The sequence below is a fragment of the Salvelinus namaycush genome, chromosome 40, assembly GCF_016432855.1.
Source record: "Salvelinus namaycush isolate Seneca chromosome 40, SaNama_1.0, whole genome shotgun sequence".
Classification (NCBI taxonomy): domain Eukaryota; kingdom Metazoa; phylum Chordata; class Actinopteri; order Salmoniformes; family Salmonidae; genus Salvelinus; species Salvelinus namaycush.
In genome coordinates, this window is record NC_052346.1 from 17643915 (window position 1) to 17663791 (window position 19877).

At 43.5% G+C, this 19877-nt stretch overlaps 1 protein-coding gene across 1 annotated transcript in view; it reads left to right on the top strand.

Moving 5' to 3' along the window:
- Positions 1 to 19877, top strand: part of col5a2b (collagen, type V, alpha 2b) — a 44366-nt gene that overhangs the window by 22927 nt on the left and 1562 nt on the right. The window contains exons 18-48 of the mRNA XM_038979553.1: positions 296 to 403; positions 711 to 764; positions 867 to 965; positions 1125 to 1178; positions 3748 to 3846; positions 4089 to 4142; positions 5092 to 5145; positions 5275 to 5328; positions 5441 to 5494; positions 6483 to 6527; positions 7066 to 7164; positions 7369 to 7476; positions 7660 to 7713; positions 8011 to 8064; positions 8436 to 8489; positions 8649 to 8702; positions 9022 to 9183; positions 9372 to 9425; positions 9558 to 9719; positions 9885 to 9992; positions 10158 to 10265; positions 10478 to 10531; positions 10691 to 10798; positions 11156 to 11209; positions 13063 to 13170; positions 13320 to 13373; positions 13471 to 13578; positions 15301 to 15392; positions 15495 to 15706; positions 15954 to 16150; positions 16507 to 16749. Coding sequence (XP_038835481.1) covers positions 296 to 403; positions 711 to 764; positions 867 to 965; positions 1125 to 1178; positions 3748 to 3846; positions 4089 to 4142; positions 5092 to 5145; positions 5275 to 5328; positions 5441 to 5494; positions 6483 to 6527; positions 7066 to 7164; positions 7369 to 7476; positions 7660 to 7713; positions 8011 to 8064; positions 8436 to 8489; positions 8649 to 8702; positions 9022 to 9183; positions 9372 to 9425; positions 9558 to 9719; positions 9885 to 9992; positions 10158 to 10265; positions 10478 to 10531; positions 10691 to 10798; positions 11156 to 11209; positions 13063 to 13170; positions 13320 to 13373; positions 13471 to 13578; positions 15301 to 15392; positions 15495 to 15706; positions 15954 to 16150; positions 16507 to 16749 — 2922 coding nt within the window. The remainder of the gene's footprint in view (positions 1 to 295; positions 404 to 710; positions 765 to 866; positions 966 to 1124; positions 1179 to 3747; positions 3847 to 4088; positions 4143 to 5091; positions 5146 to 5274; positions 5329 to 5440; positions 5495 to 6482; positions 6528 to 7065; positions 7165 to 7368; positions 7477 to 7659; positions 7714 to 8010; positions 8065 to 8435; positions 8490 to 8648; positions 8703 to 9021; positions 9184 to 9371; positions 9426 to 9557; positions 9720 to 9884; positions 9993 to 10157; positions 10266 to 10477; positions 10532 to 10690; positions 10799 to 11155; positions 11210 to 13062; positions 13171 to 13319; positions 13374 to 13470; positions 13579 to 15300; positions 15393 to 15494; positions 15707 to 15953; positions 16151 to 16506; positions 16750 to 19877) is intronic.

Genomic DNA, 19877 nt, shown 5'->3' on the forward strand with positions numbered 1-19877 from the left:
GCCTTTGACAGAAATGTCTCTTGTATTATCGAGCAATGAGTTAAAGACAACATCAAGGGTAGCAACATTTTCCACTTGGCTCTTCCTTCAGTCTAGACCAGCTTTAAAGTGCTTAGTGCATGTTGAGCAGTTTGATGCTCCTAGGGACAAGTAAGTTTATCCACACCCAAAGTTGAGTGCAACAACAATATATTCAATTCATTTTATGGTGCTCTTAAAAGGCCATACAGTAAAATATAACAAACACTAATGTATGATGTGGCAGCCATCTTGTTTGATTATGACGTCATTGCAGGGTGCACCTGGTGATCATGGAGCGCTGGGTCCCATGGGAGAGGAGGGGAAGAGGGGAGAACGGGGTGACGCCGGGACTTCAGGCGCCGCTGGACCCAATGGAGAGAGAGTAAATCAGCTCTTTCACTCACTACAAGAACTTTGTCTGTCTCTGTCTCTTGTCTTTCTTTCTCTCTTTCTTTCTTTCTTTCTTTCTTTCTTTCTTTCTTTCTTTCTTTCTTTCTTTCTTTCTTTCTTTCTCTCTCTCTCTCTCTCTCTCTCTCTCTCTCTCTCTCTCTCTCTCTCTCTCTCTCTCTCTTTCTCTCTTTCTCTCTCTGTCTTTCCTCAGTACATTCAATAACAGCAAACAGTAAAATTATTTGATTAAAATCAAAACCATTTAGCAAATTCTGTTAAAACCAATTTGTAATTTCCAGGGTGCTCCTGGCAGTAGAGGTTTTCCTGGTCAGGATGGGTTACCTGGTCAAAAGGTAGGTTGATTTCTCTTTGAATCTATAGAATAAGTCAGCCGGGTTAAGTCATTGAATAATAATATTATGCCATTCAAACTCCACACTCCATTCTGTGATCAGGGTGCCCAAGGTGAGCGAGGACTGGGTGGGTCATCTGGTGCCAAAGGTGCTGATGGTGACCCAGGACGCACTGGAGAGCCAGGTCTTCCAGGGGCACGGGTGAGATAACACACCTCTACCTATCACAGAAGAAAATTCCTTTGTGGTGATCATCACTCTTATGTTGATCCTAGATGAAACAGACATGAGAAGTAGATGAACAGAACCACCTAAAAAAGAGTCAACATTTTATTAAAAGCCTCCCTTTTCTTTCCTCAGGGTCTGTCTGGTCTTCTCGGCTCCCAGGGTCCTGAGGGACACCAAGGACCAATGGTGTGTGGATATGAGTCAGGAAATATATATATATACTCCCCTACCCATTTATATATACATGTATATATAAACTCAGCAAAAAAAGAAACGTCCCCTCACTTGTAAATTGCATTTATTTTCAGCAAACTTAACATGTGTAAATATTTGTATGAACATAACAAGATTCAACAACTGAGACATAAACTGAACAAGTTCCACAGACATGTGACTAACAGAAATTGAATAATGTGTCCCTGAACAGAGGGGGGGGGGTCAAAATCCAAAATAACAGTCAGTATCTGGTGTGGCCACCAGCTGCATTAAGTACTGCAATGCAACTCCTCCTCATGGACTGCACCAGATTTGCCAGTTCTTGCTGTGAGATGTTACCCCACTCTTCCACCAAGGCACCTGCAAGTTCCCGTACATTTCTGGGGGGAATGGCCCTAGCCATCACCCTCCGATCCAACAGGTCCCAGACGTGCTCAATGGGATTGAAATCCGGGCTCTTCGCTGGCCATGGCAGAACACTGACATTCCTGTCTTGCAGGAAATCACGCACAGAATGAGCAGTATGGCTGGTGGCATTGTTATGCTGGAGAGTCATGTCAGGATGAGCCTGCAGGAAGGGTACCACATGAGGGAGGAGGATGTCTTCCCTGTAACGCACAGCGTTGAGATTGCCTGCAATGACAACAAGCTCAGTCCGATGATGCTGTGACACATCGCCCCAGACCATGACAGACCCTTCACCTCCAAATCGATCCCGCTCCAGAGTACAGGCCTCGGCGTAATGCTCATTCCTTCGACAATAAACGCGAATCCGATCATCACCCCTGGTGAGACAAAACCGCGACTCATCAGTGAAGAGCACTTTTTGCCAGTCCTGTCAGGTCCAGCGACGGTGGGCTTGTGCCCATAGGCGACGTTGTTGCCGGTGATGTCTGGTGAGGACCTGCCTTACAACAGGCCTACAAGCCCTCAGTCCAGCCTCTCTCAGCCTATTGCGGACAGTCTGAGCACTGATGGAGGGATTGTGCGTTCCTGGTGTAACTCGGGCAGTTGTTGTTGCCATCCTGTACCTGTCCCGCAGGTGTGATGTTCGGATGTACCGATCCTAATTGTTGTTACACGTGGTTTGCCACTGCGAGGACGATCAGCTGTCCGTCCTGTCTCCCTGTAGCGCTGTCTTAGGCGTCTCACAGTACGAACATTGCAATTTATTGCATTGGCCACATCAGTCCTCATTCCTCCTTGCAGTATGCCTAAGGCACGTTCACGCAGATGAGCAGGGACCCTAGGCATCTTTCTTTTGGTGTTTTTCAGAGACAGTAGAAAGGCCTCTTTATTGTCCTAAGTTTTCATAACTGTGACCTTAATTGCCTACCGTCTGTAAGCTGTTAGTGTCTTAACGACCGTTCCACAGGTGCATGTTCATTAATTGTTTATGGTTCATTGAACAAGCATGGGAAACAGTGTTTAAACCCTTTACAATGAAGATCTGTGAAGTTATTTGGATTTTTACGTATTATCTTTGAAAAGTCCTGAAAAAGGGATGTTTCTTTTTTTGCTGAGTTTATATATACTCCCCTGCCTATTCATCTGGACAGTGATGTTAAAACATTTAATTTGGCTCTATACTACAGCATTTTGGATTTGTTTATATTTATTGAACTAGGCAAGTCAGTTAAGAACAAATTCTTATTTACAATGACAGCCTACACCGGCCAAACCCTCCCCTAACCCGAACAATTGTGCACCGCCCTGTGGTACTCCCGATCACGGCCAGTTGTGATACAGCCCAGGATCGAACCAGGGTCTGTAGTGACGCCTCTAGCACTGAGATGTAATGCCTTAGACCGCTGCACCACTCGCGAGTAAATTTGAGTTTAAATGTTTTATATGAGGTGATTTCATACATACCAGTATCTGTTTTACCGTTTTGAAATGAATGCACTTTATGTATCTAGTACCCCATTTGAAGGGGTCATAAGTATTTGGACAAATTCACTTATAGTGTATTAAAATTAGGTCAAAAGTTTAGTATTTGGTCACATATTTCTAGCACGCAATGACTCTACAGTCTTGTTGGACGCATTTGCAGTTTGTTTTGGTTAAGTTTCAGATTACGTTATGCCCAATAGAAATTAATGGTAAATAATGTATTGTGTAATTTTGGAGTCAATTTTACTGTAAATAAGAATAGAATGTTTCTGAACACTTCTACATTAATGTGGATGCTGCCATGATTACGGATAATCCTGAATGAATGATGAGTAAGAAGGTTTCAGATGCACACAGATCAGGCCCCAAAACATCCTGACCTCTCATCATTCCACAGGTTAGCATTTTGGGGGGGTAGGATATTTGTGTGTCTGTAGATTTCTCACTCATCATTATTCATGATTCATTCATGATTATCCGTAATCATGGTAGCATCCACATTAATGTAGAAGTGTTCAGAAACATATTAAATACGCAGGGGAGTGTATAATACATGTTTTTATCTATAAACAGGCCAAACATCAACCTACCTCTGTTTCTGTCTCTCTCTCTCTCTTTCTCTCTCCCCCCTTCCCCTCTCTCTCAGGGAGGAGGAGGAGAGGATGGGGGTCCAGGGCCAGCAGGGTCAGATGGTACCAGAGGTCCAGCTGGAACCATGGGTGTAGTAGGACCAAAAGGCTTTACTGTGAGTAACCCGCACTTTATGGAGATCATGTGTGTGTGTTCCTTTCCACAATATACAGTAGAAGCAGCTCTATTAAACCCATCACATTTAGAATGAGGAATGAAATACTGTAGTTGTTTGAATGTGTCTACCATGGACCATACGATGTCAGGAGAGACACTGGAATGCTACTTATATGATATAGGAAGAGGGAAACATTGACATGTTATTGATTGTGGATCATTGTTCAATTGTCCTCTCAGGGAGACCCTGGTAAGGCAGGAGAAGTGGGGACCCCAGGTGTTGCAGGACAGAGGGTAAGTACACTACACTCATCAGGGGTTCAAATATGATTTTGTAGGTGGTGGAACTGCCCCTCTGTCACGTTCCTGACCTGTTTTCTGTTGTTTTGTATGTGTTTGATGGTCAGGGCGTGAGTTTTGGGTGGGCAGTCTATGTTTTCTGTTTCTATGTTGGTTTTGGGTTGCCTGGTATGGCTCTCAATTAGAGGCAGGTGTTTGACGTTTCCTCTGATTGAGAGTCATATTAAGGTAGGTTGTTCTCACTGTTTGTTTGTGGGTGATTGTCGTCCGTGTCAGTGTTTGTCGCGCCACACGGGACTGTCTCGGTTTATGTAGTCTGTTCCTGGTCGTGAGTTCTGCGTGTATTTTATGTAAGTTCCATGTCCAGGTCTGTCTACTCCGTTTTGTTATTTTGTAAAATTCATTTCAAGTGTTTTTCATGTTTCGTCTTCGTCTGTAATTAAATAATTATGTATTCACAACCCGCTGCACTTTGGTCAAATCACTACTCCTCCTCTTCGTATGAAGAGGAGGAGGAACACCGTTACACCCTCAAACTGGTTCATTTCCAAATATAAACTGGGTGGTTCGAGCCCTGAATGCTGATTGGCTGACAGCCAAGGTATATCAAACCGTATCCCACGGGTATGACAAAACATTTATTTCTACTGCTCTAATTAAGTTGGTAACCAGTTTATAATAGCAGTAAGGCACCTCGGGGGTTTGTGATATATGGCCAATATACCACGGCTAAGGGCTGTATCCAGGCACTCCGCCTTGAGCCGCGCATAAGAACAGCTCTTAGCCGTGGTATATTGGCCATGTACCACACCCTCTCGGGCCTTATTGCTTAAATAAAACATTTTCAGTTTCCATTCTAAGCTTTCTCCCATTGTAAGCTGGTAGAACTCTGCTGTAGTACCTCATAGTACACACTGACCACTGAGGACTGTTTCTCATACAGGGGGTTAATGGGAAAGCTGGAGAGATGGGTGCTGGTGGCACTGCTGGTCCAGCAGTAAGTATCTGGTTAATATGTTTCAATTAAACGATATATACCAACACAGTTTAAACATGAAATACTGTATGGGGTTATGGTAAGCTTAAACCGCTGCTGGTTGTCCTGTCCATACTTGACTTCTTTTAGGGAGTTGCAGGGAAGAGAGGAGAACAAGGACCTCCTGGTATGAATGGCTTCCAGGTATGCTGTTTCACATGGGATTTATTCACCTCGTATTTACTAGAATAGAGACTAGTGATAGTTCTAGTCAATAAAGGGGAAATGAGAGCTATAATGGTGTGATGTATTTCAGGGTCTACCTGGATCTGCTGGTCCACCTGGAGAGTCTGGGAAACCAGGTGCTGAGGTACGGTATGACATCACGCCCGACTGTGACATACAATAAGCTCTATTTACAGTTGATTTGTTTACAGCTTATTTATGTTACATTTCAACAATAGATAATTTCTTTAGATAATGAACTAAATGTTGTTCTGTTGATAGACTCATGACTGGGTATGTGTGCCTTTGCCTGCAATGGACCAAACAAAGGCACATGTTAACCAGTCATGAGTCTGCCAACATAACGAAACACAGTCCATTCATTATCTACAGTAAGAATCTAGAAATGTAACAGGTTTTTGAGTTGAGTTATAGATCAACACTACTATTAGGTTCATCAACGTTTCAGGGTTATTTAATGCTGCATTTACACAGGAAGCACAATTCTGATCTTTTACCCTATTATTTATAGCAGGTTGGCATTTATTGGGATGACTCATGTTCTGGAGGCAGCTCTGCAGGGTAGTTACATGCTGGCACAGCCACAAAGTCAGAAAATCTTATTTTAAACCTAACCTTAACCACAATGCTAACCTTTTGCCTATCCCTAACCTTAAATTAAGACCATTTTTGTCTTATAAATGTTTATGATATATCACCAATTTTGACTTTCAATCTGGCCCATAAACGTCAACCTGCTTCTTGGCAAAATTGCTGTTCTGGTTGGTCAAAAGACCAATTAGTGGAAAAATATCAAAATGAGGCTGCCTGTGTAAACAAGTTCGAGTTGATTTGTCGTATGCCCGTATGCGATACACATGGTATACACAGTCCAATGAAATGCTTACTTGCAGGTTCCCTCTCGACAATGTGACAACAATAAGAAATAGCAAAAGATAAGAATACAAAAATAATAAGGAAATGAACTCAGTAGAATATAATAAAAATGTAGCATAAGTATAAATGCAGGAAGTGTGTCAGGGAAGGGGATTGGACAGTAAGGAAGGGGAAGAGGGGATTGAAACAGCCTGTCTGTTGTGTTGGTTAAATGTTTTTGGTATTGTCATTCCCAGGGTATCGCTGGAGAGGGAGGGGCTGCTGGTCTCACAGGGCCAAGGGTAAGCCATCTTAATAGCTGATTTATCTATTCATTTGATGCCCATTTGAATACAACCCGCAATAGGGGAAAAGTAACCCTGCCCCTCTGCAGAGAAAATGCATCTTCCAACTGAAATCATAATCATATTGATATTTTTTCAATACAGAAGTACATTTACCTAATACATAATGGAAACCTATCGTGTGGCAAAATGCAGTTTTTTCCCCAATGCGGTTTTGTTTGAGTTCAGTCCTTATCTTCACTACTAAAATAAGGTTTGTAACTAGGCCACTGTGTTTTTGTTAATCATGTCACATGACCTGGATTTTAATGTTCATGTAAAGCTTTTTCATCAAACTGTTCCATTTTTTTAAATGTCAGATGGTCCAGCACCATCTTCAGACAATTGCTTTCATTTTTTGGTCTAATTCTCATTTCTGAAAAAAGCTTAAAATCCAGGTCATGTGACATGATAACTAAAACACAAGGCCCTGTTTATAACATACAGTGCTGTAAAGACGTTGTTTGTAGCTGACCAGTGGGTGATTGTATCGCAGGGTGAGCGTGGCATCCCAGGAGAGAGAGGTGATGTGGGAACTAACGGACTACCGGGGCCCAAAGGTATTTCAGGGGGGCCAGGACCAGAGGGACCAAAGGTAAGTCTATAACACATCACTTTAAAAGATGTATTTATTTATTTGTGTCTTTATTCATTCAGTCATTTAACCAGGTTGTCAAATGATATCTCTTCCACGATGGAGGCCTAATGCAGATTAACAATGTAATGATAACCTCATATATCCATGTTATTTCCCACAAACATGATATGAGAGTTGTTTCTGTGTGTGTTCTTCCCCCAGGGTGGGTCTGGAACTAAAGGAACCGTTGGGGACATAGGAGCTGCAGGCCTGCAGGGGATGCCAGGGGAGAGGGGTATCCCTGGTTCTCCTGGTCCTAAAGGAGATGTGGTAAGTATCTGTGTTGGAGGGGAAAATATCAACCAACACTTGGTTAAGTCCACAAAGTACCTCCAGAGTCCAAGACACTAGAAGGAACTACAAGTTGTAACCCTTCAAAGTGGTGTATTCCATGCTATAACTGGGTGGGTTCATTCTGCAGTCCTGTTCTGCTGACCCCTCTTCTCTCCTTAGGGTTCAGTTGGTGAGAAAGGAACCGAGGGTACTGCTGGAAACGACGGGCCCGGGGTGAGAGTTACCTTACACATACATGTCTACACATACCTTTCTGTGTCACCTAAATGTATTACATCAAGGATTTAAGCAAAAATAACATCTTAAAATGTCACCCACAACAAAATTCTGTTAGGTTCAAGTTGAATGATATGTCAAAATGTAGTGACGTCATCATAACCAGTTGTAGGCCCTGGGTGGAGTGGAGTGACCTTTTGATGCACCTTCTAGTTTCATTGGTTTCATAACCATAGTAAGTTGTTCACAGCAAGTTGTCGAATATTTGAAATCTTGTTTGTTTTTCATTTGAAGGGACTTCCTGGTCCAGTTGGACCAACAGGAGGCATTGGGCTCAATGGTGATAAGGTAAAGCATTCACTCACTCACTCACTCACTCACTCACTCACTCACTCACTCACTCACTCACTCACTCACTCACTCACTCACTCACTCACTCACTCACTCACTCACTCACTCACTCACTCACTCACTCACTCACTCACTCACTCACTCACTCAAATGTATTCATGAAGGCCTCTTTACATCATCAGTTGTCACATAGTGCTTTAACAGTAACCCTGCCTAGACCCTAAAGGAGCATCCAGCATACAGTCACCAACAGCACTTAGACAGACAGACTAGATGAACATACACTGTAGCAGAGAACACCTATCCATATTAAGGCCTCAGTGCCTACCACAGATACCCAGACAATATATTATATTTGTTTGTTTTAGGGAGAGGCAGGCCCTAAAGGGCCCCCTGGACGTCGAGGAGCGAGAGCAGTGGCCGTAAGTACTGCGATTCATTTTGTAAAATTATTGACACACGTGAAATACTGTAAGTTGTCTTGTGTACAATTGTCCCATAGTAAAAAAAGACAATTGCAACATACTGTTAATAGTTCTCATATACCTATGTACTGACCTTTGACCCAACATCTGTTATAGGGAGCTTCTGGGGAGCCTGGTCCAACCGGTGCAGTAGGATTCCCTGGGTCTCCTGTGAGTGGCTTTCAAGCAATGTGGCGGTCTGTCACGCCCAATAGTGTCAGCTATGACAGGCGCCTTCCCTGTTGTATTGTATCCCTTGATGCTCTGTTAATTTGTCAACCTTGGCTTGGTGTTGTTACAGGTGTTGTCTGAACAGATTACGCTGCAAACATCCTCCTGTATAATGTTGAATACAAATTTCAGTAATGGTCAAAGTTAATAACCATTTCCATATAACCACATAGTAACTATACCCATGGTGAGACTTGGAAGTCGTTTCGCATGGCGATGAATCTGCCCAGTAATCATCATTGTGTCCGACTCTTCGCAGGGTCCCGATGGGCAACCCGGGGTCAAAGGTGAACCAGGAGAGAGGGGTCAGAAGGGTGAGACTGGAGCACAGGGACTCCAAGGAACAGCTGGTAAACTTGGTTCCCAGGGTCCTGCTGGTGTGACTGGACTAAAGGGGGCCAGAGGAACACAAGGGGCCGCGGTGAGTGAGTCGTACTGAGGGTGACATATAACGGCTGGAGCTATCATAGAAACACTTCACCATGGTATTTACTGTAGAAATAGACCTGATCATGGCTACTCAGTACAGAGTAGGAATGCTTTTCCAGGGAATTCACTGAATATGTAGTACAGTATGTTGATATTTTCTGATAAGAATTTCATTTTCAGGGTGGGTCTGGTTTCCCAGGATTCCCTGGGGGAGTTGGTCCAGCAGGCTCCGTTGTGAGTTAATCCTACTATCGACCAATCAAATCACTTTCTACCTATGAGATCACCAATAAATGATTTCATAAACAATAGCAATATAGTGAAATATGTTATTCCATTACTCACGTTGTCTTTCCACTCTTCCAGGGTGAGGTAGGGGTGCCTGGAGACATTGGTACCCCAGGGAAGGCAGGTACTCCTGGATTTAGAGGCGAGAATGGAGGCCCTGGGCGTGTAGGAGAGAGAGGGGCCCCGGGCCCGGCAGGTGCCCCAGGAGACAAGGGAGAGACTGGAGAGGATGGACCAGGGGTAAATATGAGAGAGTTACAGAAGTAAAACTTTTAGCTGTATCGTTCAAAGTGGTTTACAGAGCGAGACTTCTCTGCCATCCTCCATTACTCTATACTTCTTTTGATAGACTAGGAAATATCTGAAGTTACCATTGGCCAATGGGATGGTCTTTGTTTCTGACAGGGCCCTGATGGGCCGGCGGGACCACCAGGCATCTCAGGACAACGAGGTGTTGTGGGCATACCTGGAGTCAGAGGAGAGAGCGGGATGGTTGGGCCCCCCGGTACTGCTGTATGTATGGAACTCAAGTTCACATTCACCATTCATTTCTATAGTCTTGAGAGTAGTATCATTATACACTGAACAGAGTCCCAATCCAAGACTCAGTCAGATATACAGTACACTCATACACTTTCCATTTGTGTCCTGACCAGTGATGTCACACTTTTTTCCCAGGGTGCACCCGGAAAATCAGGTGCCCCCGGAACTCGGGGAGGCAAGGGTGCTGTCGGTGCAGTCGGGTTACCAGGGACAACCGGACCAAGAGGGGACCTTGGTCTTACGGTATGTGTTTTCACTTAATTGACCCATGACTGTTCTGTCTGTGGGTTCAGTGAACACATTTCCATTAAACCAATTGTGGATTAAAACATACTGACACCTTTCATTCATGTGGGAATTATAATAGTTCCCCTGAAAAGCAGGTCTGTACTGTAACAGAAGGATACTGTACTATACAGCACAGGTAAACTTAATGCAGCAATCTGTCTTTACAGGGTAATGCTGGGTCTGATGGGGTACCTGGCAAGGATGGACTTATAGGAGCCAGGGTAAGACACAGCTACAGATGGACAAGAAACTTTATGAAAATGTATGATCAAACCATTTCACCAGAAAATGTGTCTGTCTGTCTGTCTGTCTGTCTGTCTGTCTGTCTGTCTGTCTGTCTGTCTGTCTGTCTGTCTGTCTGTCTGTCTGTCTGTCTGTAGGGAGATAGAGGGAATCCTGGTGCTGAGGGTCTTGCTGGAACTCCGGGGCTTCATGGCTCTGTTGGTCCAGTCGGCACCTCTGGTGTCCCTGGGAAGAGAGGAGACAATGTGAGTAATCTGGACATTGCCACAATGCCATCGCAGAGTTTTGACACATGAACGTTCAGAGCCTTCTAACCTTGAGACATGACTGTAGACCCTTATGGCGTTAGAGGTCATAGGAGTCTACAGTGTTTGAGGTCAAAACCCAGTATGAAAATGTATGCACTCACTACTGTAACTCACTACTGTCTTCTCTGGATAAGAGAGTCTGCTAAATTACAAAATGTAAAAATGTAATGTTTCAGGGTTAAGAGCTGTCATGCTCTGAGTAGATGTGACAAGGTTGGTAGTAGTAAACTCATTTCAGGTTGTATGATTTGATTTGATTTCCCTTGACATTGTTTTTTTGTTTTTCAACACTAGGGTGCTAGAGGGCCTCCAGGACCCCAGGGACAATCAGGGATCCGGGGGAAGCTGGTAAGAACACTTCTCTTACATTTCCTATGAAGTAGAGTACACTACTAGTGGTAGTAGTATGCCTGTTGATGAAGTAGAGTACACTACTAGTGGTAGTAGTATTTCTGTTGATGAAGTAGAGTACACTACTAGTGGTAGTAGTATGCCTGTTGATGAAGTAGAGTACACTACTAGTGGTAGTAGTATGCCTGTTGATGAAGTAGAGTACACACTACTAGTGGTAGTAGTATGCCTGTTGATGAAGTAGAGTACACACTACTAGTGGTAGTAGTATGCCTGTTGATGAAGTAAGTACACTACTAGTGGTAGTAGTATGCCTGTTGATGAAGTAGAGTACACTACTAGTGGTAGTAGTATGCCTGTTGATGAAGTAGAGTACACACTACTAGTGGTAGTAGTATGCCTGTTGATGAAGTAGAGTACACACTACTAGTGGTAGTAGTATGCCTGTTGATGAAGTAGAGTACACACTACTAGTGGTAGTAGTATGCCTGTTGATGAAGTAAGTACACTACTAGTGGTAGTAGTATGCCTGTTGATGAAGTAGAGTACACTACTAGTGGTAGTAGTATGCCTGTTGATGAAGTAGAGTACACACTACTAGTGGTAGTAGTATGCCTGTTGATGAAGTAAGTACACTACTAGTGGTAGTAGTATGCCTGTTGATGAAGTAGAGTACACTACTAGTGATAGTAGTATGCCTGTTGATTAGTACATACTGTATAAACTAGTGATATGCAAAATCTGTTTACTTTTTTCCCAAACCAATATTGGTATCATATCGGTTTAAATGAATAGCATCAAAACAGTTGAATAACATTGCACTTCCAAGACTTTGTAGCTCAGACAGCTGCTTGCTGATTGCCCATTGGGTCAGGTGTGAATGCCCGTGGTCCTAACCTACCCCACCAGTTCGAATACAATGGGAAGCCCGTTCCAAGTTTTAATGTCGCATGCAGTGAAAAGTCTGTCTTGCAAACTTAACAGCGCAATAATCAATAACAATGTATTACTAGGGGAAAAAACACACAAGAAATAAGAATAAGAAATATGATATACACAATAAAGTAAGTAAGCATACTATACTGTATACAGGAAATATTTTAAAAGTCAGTTCCAATACCATATTTACATGTGCAGGGATACTGGAGTGATGGAGGTAGATATGTATAGGGGTAAGATGACTAGGCAACAGGATATAAGTTGAACAGAGTAGCGGCAGCTTGCATGTGAGTAGGTGTGTAGAGTCAGTATAAATGTATGTGCATATTATGTGTGAGTGTGCAAATCATGGAGTGAGTGTTTGTGTGTGTGTGTGTGTTGGAGTGACAGTGAGTGTGAGTGTGTAGGTCCCTGTGAGTGTGCAGAGACAGTGCAAAGATTTAAATAAAAGGTCAATAAAGATACAGAGTTAACTCAGATTGTCTGTGTAGCTATTTTGTTAGCTATTTATCAGTCGTATTGCTTGGGGATAGAAGCTGTTCAAGAGCCTGTTGGTTTCAGACTTGATGCACCGGTGTCTCTTGCCGTGCGGCAGCAGAGAAAATAGTCTATGGCTTGGGGGGTTGGAGTCTTTGACCACTTGATCGCCCATCAACAGGCAGTGAAGTATACTAAAGAGCCTGTGAGAGGGTTCTGTGCCTACAGAACCGCTATCACGATATGCCTTGCTCGTATTGATATCAATATCAAATGATATCGAAATCATATTGTATTCTCAATATTGATGCCCAGCACTAACATGAACCTATGCTACTGACACAGGAACCTGTATCTATTGACAGACCAGTAAACCCATGTTGTATAAGTCTCAATGAGTGTTGATCTGGATAAATGTCTTTTTTTTATCCTAGGGGCCTCAAGGGCCACAGGGAGACAGGGGAGCCAAAGGAGACCAAGGAGAGAGAGGGCAGAAAGGCCACAGAGGCTTCACTGGATTGCAAGGCTTACCTGGGACAACTGTGAGTAAAAACTGCCCAAGCACTATTAAAAGGCATAATCTGTCATTTAATTTATGGAAAATTGTATTAACTTCGCAAAATCAATGAAATGCTTTTATTATTAATTATGTCAGCCAATAACAGGCTAATCAATGGCCTTCTGTTTGTAGGGACAATCTGGGGATGTTGGAGCTCGAGGAATTGTAGGACCTACTGGACAGAGAGTAAGTACACTGAATAAGCTGTCAATGCCTCAGTATAATGGTCAATTTGTGTGTGCTGTTTGTTTCCCTTTATAAATCTGATTGTGTTTTTCATCAGGGGCCCCCTGGTGTGGTTGGCCCCGCGGGAGGTGATGGCCAAATCGGGCTGACCGGGCCCATGGGCTCCCCTGGATCAAGAGGAACCAGTGGAGACATCGGACCTCAGGTGAGACGTTAGAGACTAGTGGTTCTGTTGTCATTATGCTGGTTGGATCCGCTATGACTTTCAAATGGATGTCAGAACAAACCAGGCTTTGGATGTTGATAAATTGCTTGTCCAATAGAATTGCTTGTTAGATTAAGCATGCAAATAAGTCATACCTGTGTCGTGTCTTTGGCTATGCCGGATTAAGTGATATGACATGCTATTCTATAAAATCCTTTCTCTGTAATTAATATTACCTGATTGAGCTAATCATGTAAATGTAATTAACTAGAAAGTCGGGGCACCACAAAATAATATTTATAGAGCAGTTATCTTCCGAATAAACTCTTAAAGACCTAGTAATATTTTACATCAATAGCAGTCAATATTAATCATCACCTTATTTCAGTCTCATCTGAAAGTTGTAAATTCTTGGTTATCTTCATGAACCCTGGCTAACAAGTTGAATCAGCAATACAAAATTGGGTTTAATTATTTATTTACTAAATACCTAACTAATCACACAGAATTACATATACACAGAATGAATCATACCTTGATTACAAATTACGTCATAAAGGAAAACGCCCCTAGCGGACGGAACAGATATGACAGCTGGTTACCCAAAGGAAAGGGGTCTGGGTTTGAGTGAAAGAGCGGGAAGACTGAAGAACAAAGGGAGACGCAATGTCTCTATCGGGCCGTAGGCAACTACTCTATCGTAAATACAGAATCTTATGCATTCTAAATTACCGCCCATTTGGAAAAGGAAAATGCAATGAATATTTACTCTGAGCTGCGCTTCAATAGGTTGGTGGTAGATGGAAGGCCGAGTTGCCCAAGAGTTCTTCCATCCTTTGAAGAGCGTCTCTGGTGGTAAATTGGATACGTTGTAGTAACGTCATTGTGTGGTAGACGGGATACTCTGTCTGTCCTCTCCTAGCCCAGTTTAAAGCGGCCGCTGATAACTCAACGGCTAGGAGGTATCACTTCTGTAGTGAATAAGAGTTCAAAGTTCATACCATTCGCAACCAAAGCTCACGCTGAGGTTGGCTTCGTTCTGTAGTTATTATCTGAACCCTTCTGACATCGGATCGTCATCCTAATGTACCCGGAACAGAAGGTTACATTTTCGTCAAGGGCTTATATAATGGAGGGAGAAGGGTGTGTTTTCATAGTTTTATAACCCATGTCTCTTCACAGGGGCGGGCCACTGATTGAGCAGAGCCCTAACCTTATGAAAACCCAAATCTCTCATTTGGAAGCTAAAATTACATTTAATCTTTTCACCAATAATTTTATATTTAAACATTTGAATTGCACAACAATTCCATGTGAATCTGATAACTATAATGTGTAGACTTTCCACTGTACCGTTAATGTCATCCTATCATTGATGAGAATGTCTCAGATGACAACTGAACTGACATCATATTCATTAAGTACCAACGCATATGTTCAACTGGTTGGATTCCCAAAATATGGTTCATTTCCCCCCACCTTCTGATATTCCCAGAATCTCTGTTTCACAAAGGCTATTCAAGAGTCCCTCTGTAGAGTCAAGAGAGAGGGAAGGGAGAAATGTATTTATGGGGTATCATAAACCTTACCCACAGGCCAACGTCATGACACCTGTGACACATTCAGTGTTTCTAAAAAAAAAAAAAAAAAAGCCAACAAGGAGACATGGCATATCAAAGGACAGTAACATACCTGTTTCTTGACTTCTCTCCTCTTTTCCAGGGGCCTCCTGGGGATGCTGGTCCCCCTGGTCCCCCAGGGACCCCTGGCCCTCCCACTGCTGGGGCTGATATGTTCGGCTTCAGCAGCTCCTTCGACTACGACTACGGCGAGGACCAGGATGGACCACCTCCACCCCCAGAGTTTAACAGGGATGAATCAGCCCCCCCTCAACCCCCTCCAGAGTCCAACTGGAACGACTCCGGCCCCCATCCCCCTCCAGAGTTCAACGAGGATGAGGCGCGTCCCAATAATGCCTCGACCGTCCTCGGGGCAGACCAGAGCGTCCAGACCACGCTGAAGAGCCTCAGTGGAAACCTGCAGAACATGAAGTACCCCGATGGCAGCCAGGCCAACCCCGCCAAAACCTGCCAGGACATCAAGCAGTGCCATTCCCTTAAAAAGACTGGTAGGTCCAGTTTTCACCACAGACTGTGTCTTCTCTTGTTTTTAACTGCTTTTTGTCTTGCCTATTCTTTACTCAAGCTTTTGATTTGCTGCGACGTAGTTAAGGTGTTATAGATGAATTAATGGATGCATATACTCGTTAGGTGATATTGACTTTATTGACAAGTGGAGTCCGTGTGTCTAATAGATGATGAGGTGGCTGATATGTATCTACTGTATGATCTGATACTTGGTCTTTCCATGTCCAGGAGACTACTGGCTGGACCCCAACCAGGGCAGTACCAAGGATGTTATCAAGGTGTTCTGCAACATGGAGACTGGTGAGACCTGCATCTCAGCCCACCCCATCTCAGCCAGCATCCCTCGCAAAACATGGTGGACCAAATCCACTCCCACTGCCAGCAAACCTGTCTGGTTTGGAGCAAATATGAATGGAGGAACTAAAGTGAGTATATAAAATATACACGATGTCTATTCAATGAACGGAAGTAGTATATAGATGATAGCATTACACTGTGGATACCTCTAAAGCGGCCAACTGTTTCTATGAATAAACGAGCTACCATACTGTAGAATAAATTCACCAAGCACAATACTGCTTTAAAAACATACATCCTCTGCTGCCTTGATTATATAGCAATGGAAGACTTCTTTCTGTCAGAAAAATAGCTGGAGATGTTTGTGAAAAACTGTTACACCTCCAGGTGTATTTTTCTAACATTGATGTAAAAACTGAAATGCTGATTAATGTACAATAGTGTCCCTGTGAAATACTTTTTTTCAATAAACTTCTGATTCCAGTTTAGCTACGGCAACAAGGAGGAGCTGCCCAACGCCGTAACCATTCAGATTAGGCTGATCCGCCTGCTTTCTAAGGAGGGTGTCCAGAATGTCACCTACCACTGCAAGAACAGCGTGGCCGTGAATGACGGAGCCACAGGCAACCTGAAGAAGGCTCTGATCCTCAAGGGCTCCAACGGACAGGAGGTCAAGGTTCAGGGCAACTCCCGCCTCAGATACACTGTCCTGGAGGATGGCTGCTCCGTAAGTCACCTAACTACCTACCTACCTACAGTACCTACCTACCTATACCTACTTCTACCTACAGTACAGTATACCCACCTACCTACCTATGCCTACCTACCTATACCTGCCTGCCTACCTACCTACCTATACCTACTTCTACCTACAGTATACCTACCTACCTAACTACCTACCTACCTATACCTACACTACCGGTCAAAAGTTTTAGAACACCTACTCATTCAAGGGTTTTTCTTTATTTTTTACTAGTATCTACATTGTAGAATAATAGTGAAGACATCAAAACTATGAAATAACACACATGGAATCATGTTGTAACCAAAAAAGTGTTAGCCACACTTTGCCTTGATGACAGCGTTGCACACTCTTGGCATTCTCTCAACCAGCTTCATGAGGTCGTCACCTGGAATGCATTTCAATTAATAGGTGTGCCATGTTAAAAGTTAATTTGTTAATTTGTAATTTCCTTCTGAGCCAATCAGTTGTGTTGTGACAAGGTAGGGTTGACTCTCATGAGGACCGCCACAGGAAAGGAAGACCCAGAGTTAGGGGGGTAGACAGAAGATAGCCCTATTTGGTAAAAGACCAAGTCCATATTATGGCAAGAACAGCTCAAATAAGCAAAGAGAAATGACAGTCCATCATTACTTTAAGACATGAATTTCAGACAATATGTAACATTTTAAGAACTTTGAATGTTTTTTTAAGTGCAGTCGCAAAAACTATCAAGCACTATGATGAAACTGTCTCTCATGAGGATCGCCACAGGAATGGAAGACCCAGAGTTACCTCTGCTGCAGAGGATAAGTTCATTAGAGTTACCAACCACAGAAATTGAAGCCCAAATAAATGCTTCACAGAGTTCAAGTAACAGACACATCTCAACATCAACTGTTCAGAGGAGACTGTGTGAATCAGGCCTTCATGGTCAAATTGCTGCAAAGAAACCACTACTAAAGGACACCAATAATAAGAAGAGAATTGCTTGGTCCAAGAAACACGAGCAATGGACATTAGACCGGTGGAAACTTGTCCTTTGGTTTGGAGTGCAAATTGGAGATTTTTGGTTCCAACCGCTGTGTCTTTGTGAGATGCGGTGTGGGTGAACAGATCTCCGCATGTGTATTTCCCACCGTAAAGCATGGAGGAGGAGGTGTTATGGTGTGGGGGTGCTTTTCTGGTGACACTGTCTGTGATTTATTTAGAATATAAGTCACACCTAACCAGCATGGCTACCACAGCATTCTGCAGCAATACGCCATCCCATCTGGTTTGGGCTTAGTGGGACTATCATTTGTTTTTCAACAGGGCAATGACCCAGCACACCTCCAGGCTGTGTAAGGGCTATTTGACCAAGAAGGAGGGTGATGGAGTACTGCATCAGATGATCTGGCTCCACAATCACCCGACGTCAATCAAATTGAGATGGTTTGGGATGAGTCGGACCGCAGAGTGAAGGAAAAGCAGTCTACAAGTGCTCAGCATATGTGGGAACGCATTGAAGACTGTTGGAAAAGCATTCTAGGTGAAGCTGGTTGAGAGAATGCCAAGAGTGTGCAAAGCTGTCATAACGGCAAAGATTGGCTATTTGAAGAATCTCAAATATAAAAAATATTTTGATTTGTGTAACACTTTTTTGGTTACTACATGTTTCTATATTTGTTATTTCATAGTTTTGACGTCTTCATTATTATTCTACAACGTAGAAAATAGTAAAAATAAAGAAAAACCCCTGAATGAGTAGGTGTTCTAAAACTTTTGACCACACCTACTTCTACCTACAGGATACCTACCTACCTACCTACCTACCTACCTACCTACCTACCTACCTACCTACCTACCTACCTACCTACCTACCTACCTACCTACCTACCTACCTACCTACCTACAGGATACCTACTGTACCTACCTATACCTACATCTACCTACAGTATACCTACCTACCTACCTACCTACCTTTGCCTACTTCTACCTACAGTATACCTACTTCTACCTACAGTATACATACCTACCTGCCTGCCTACCTACCTATCTATACCTACTTCTACCTGCAGTATACCTACCTATACCTACTTCTACCTACCTACCTATACTTACTTCTACCTACAGTATACATGCCTACCTACCTATACCTACCTACCTACAGTATACCTACCTACCTATACCTACAGTATACCTACCTACCTATACCTACTTCTACCTACAGTATACCTACCTACCTATACCTACATCTACGAAAAGTATGTGGACACCTGCTCATCGAACATCTCATTCCAAAATCATGGGCATTAATATGGAGTTGGTCCCCCTTTGCTGCTATAACAGCCTCCACTCTTTTGGGAAGGCTTTCCACTATATTGGAACATTGCTGTGGGGACTTGCTTCCATTCAGCCACGAGAGCATTAGTGAGGTTGGGCGCTGGTGTTGGGCGATTAGGCCTGGCTCGCAGTCGACGTTCCAATTCATCCCAAAGGTGTTTGATGAGGTTGAGATCAGGGTTCTGTGCAGGCCAGTCAGGTTCTTCCACACCGATCTCGACAAACCATTTCTGTATGGACCTTGCTTTGTGCACAGGGACATTGTCATGCTGAAACAGGAAAGGGCCTTCCCCAAACTGTTGCCAAAAAGTTGTAAGCACAGAATTGTCTAGAATGTCTGTGTATGCTATAGCGTTAAGATTTCCCCTCACTGGAACTAGGGGGCCTAGCCTAAACCATGAAAAACAGCCCTAGACCATTATTTTTCCTCCACCAAACTTTACAATTGGCACTATGCATTGGGGCAGGTAGTGCTCTCCTGGCATCTGCCACACCCAGATTCGTCCGTCGGACTGGAAGATGGTGATGCGTGATTCATTACTCCAGAGAACGCGTTTCCACTGCTCCAGAGTCCAATGGCGGTGAGCTTTACACCACTCCTGCCGACGCTTGGCATTGCGCATGGTGATCTTAGGCTTATGTGCGGCTGCTAGGCCATGGAAACCCATTTCATGAAGCTGCCGACGAACAGTTCTTGTGCTGACATTGCTTTCAGAGGCAGTTTGAGTGTTGCAACCGAGGACAGACTATTTTTACGCGCTGCACGCTTCAGCACTCGGCGGTCCCGTTCTGTAAGTTTGTTTGGCCTA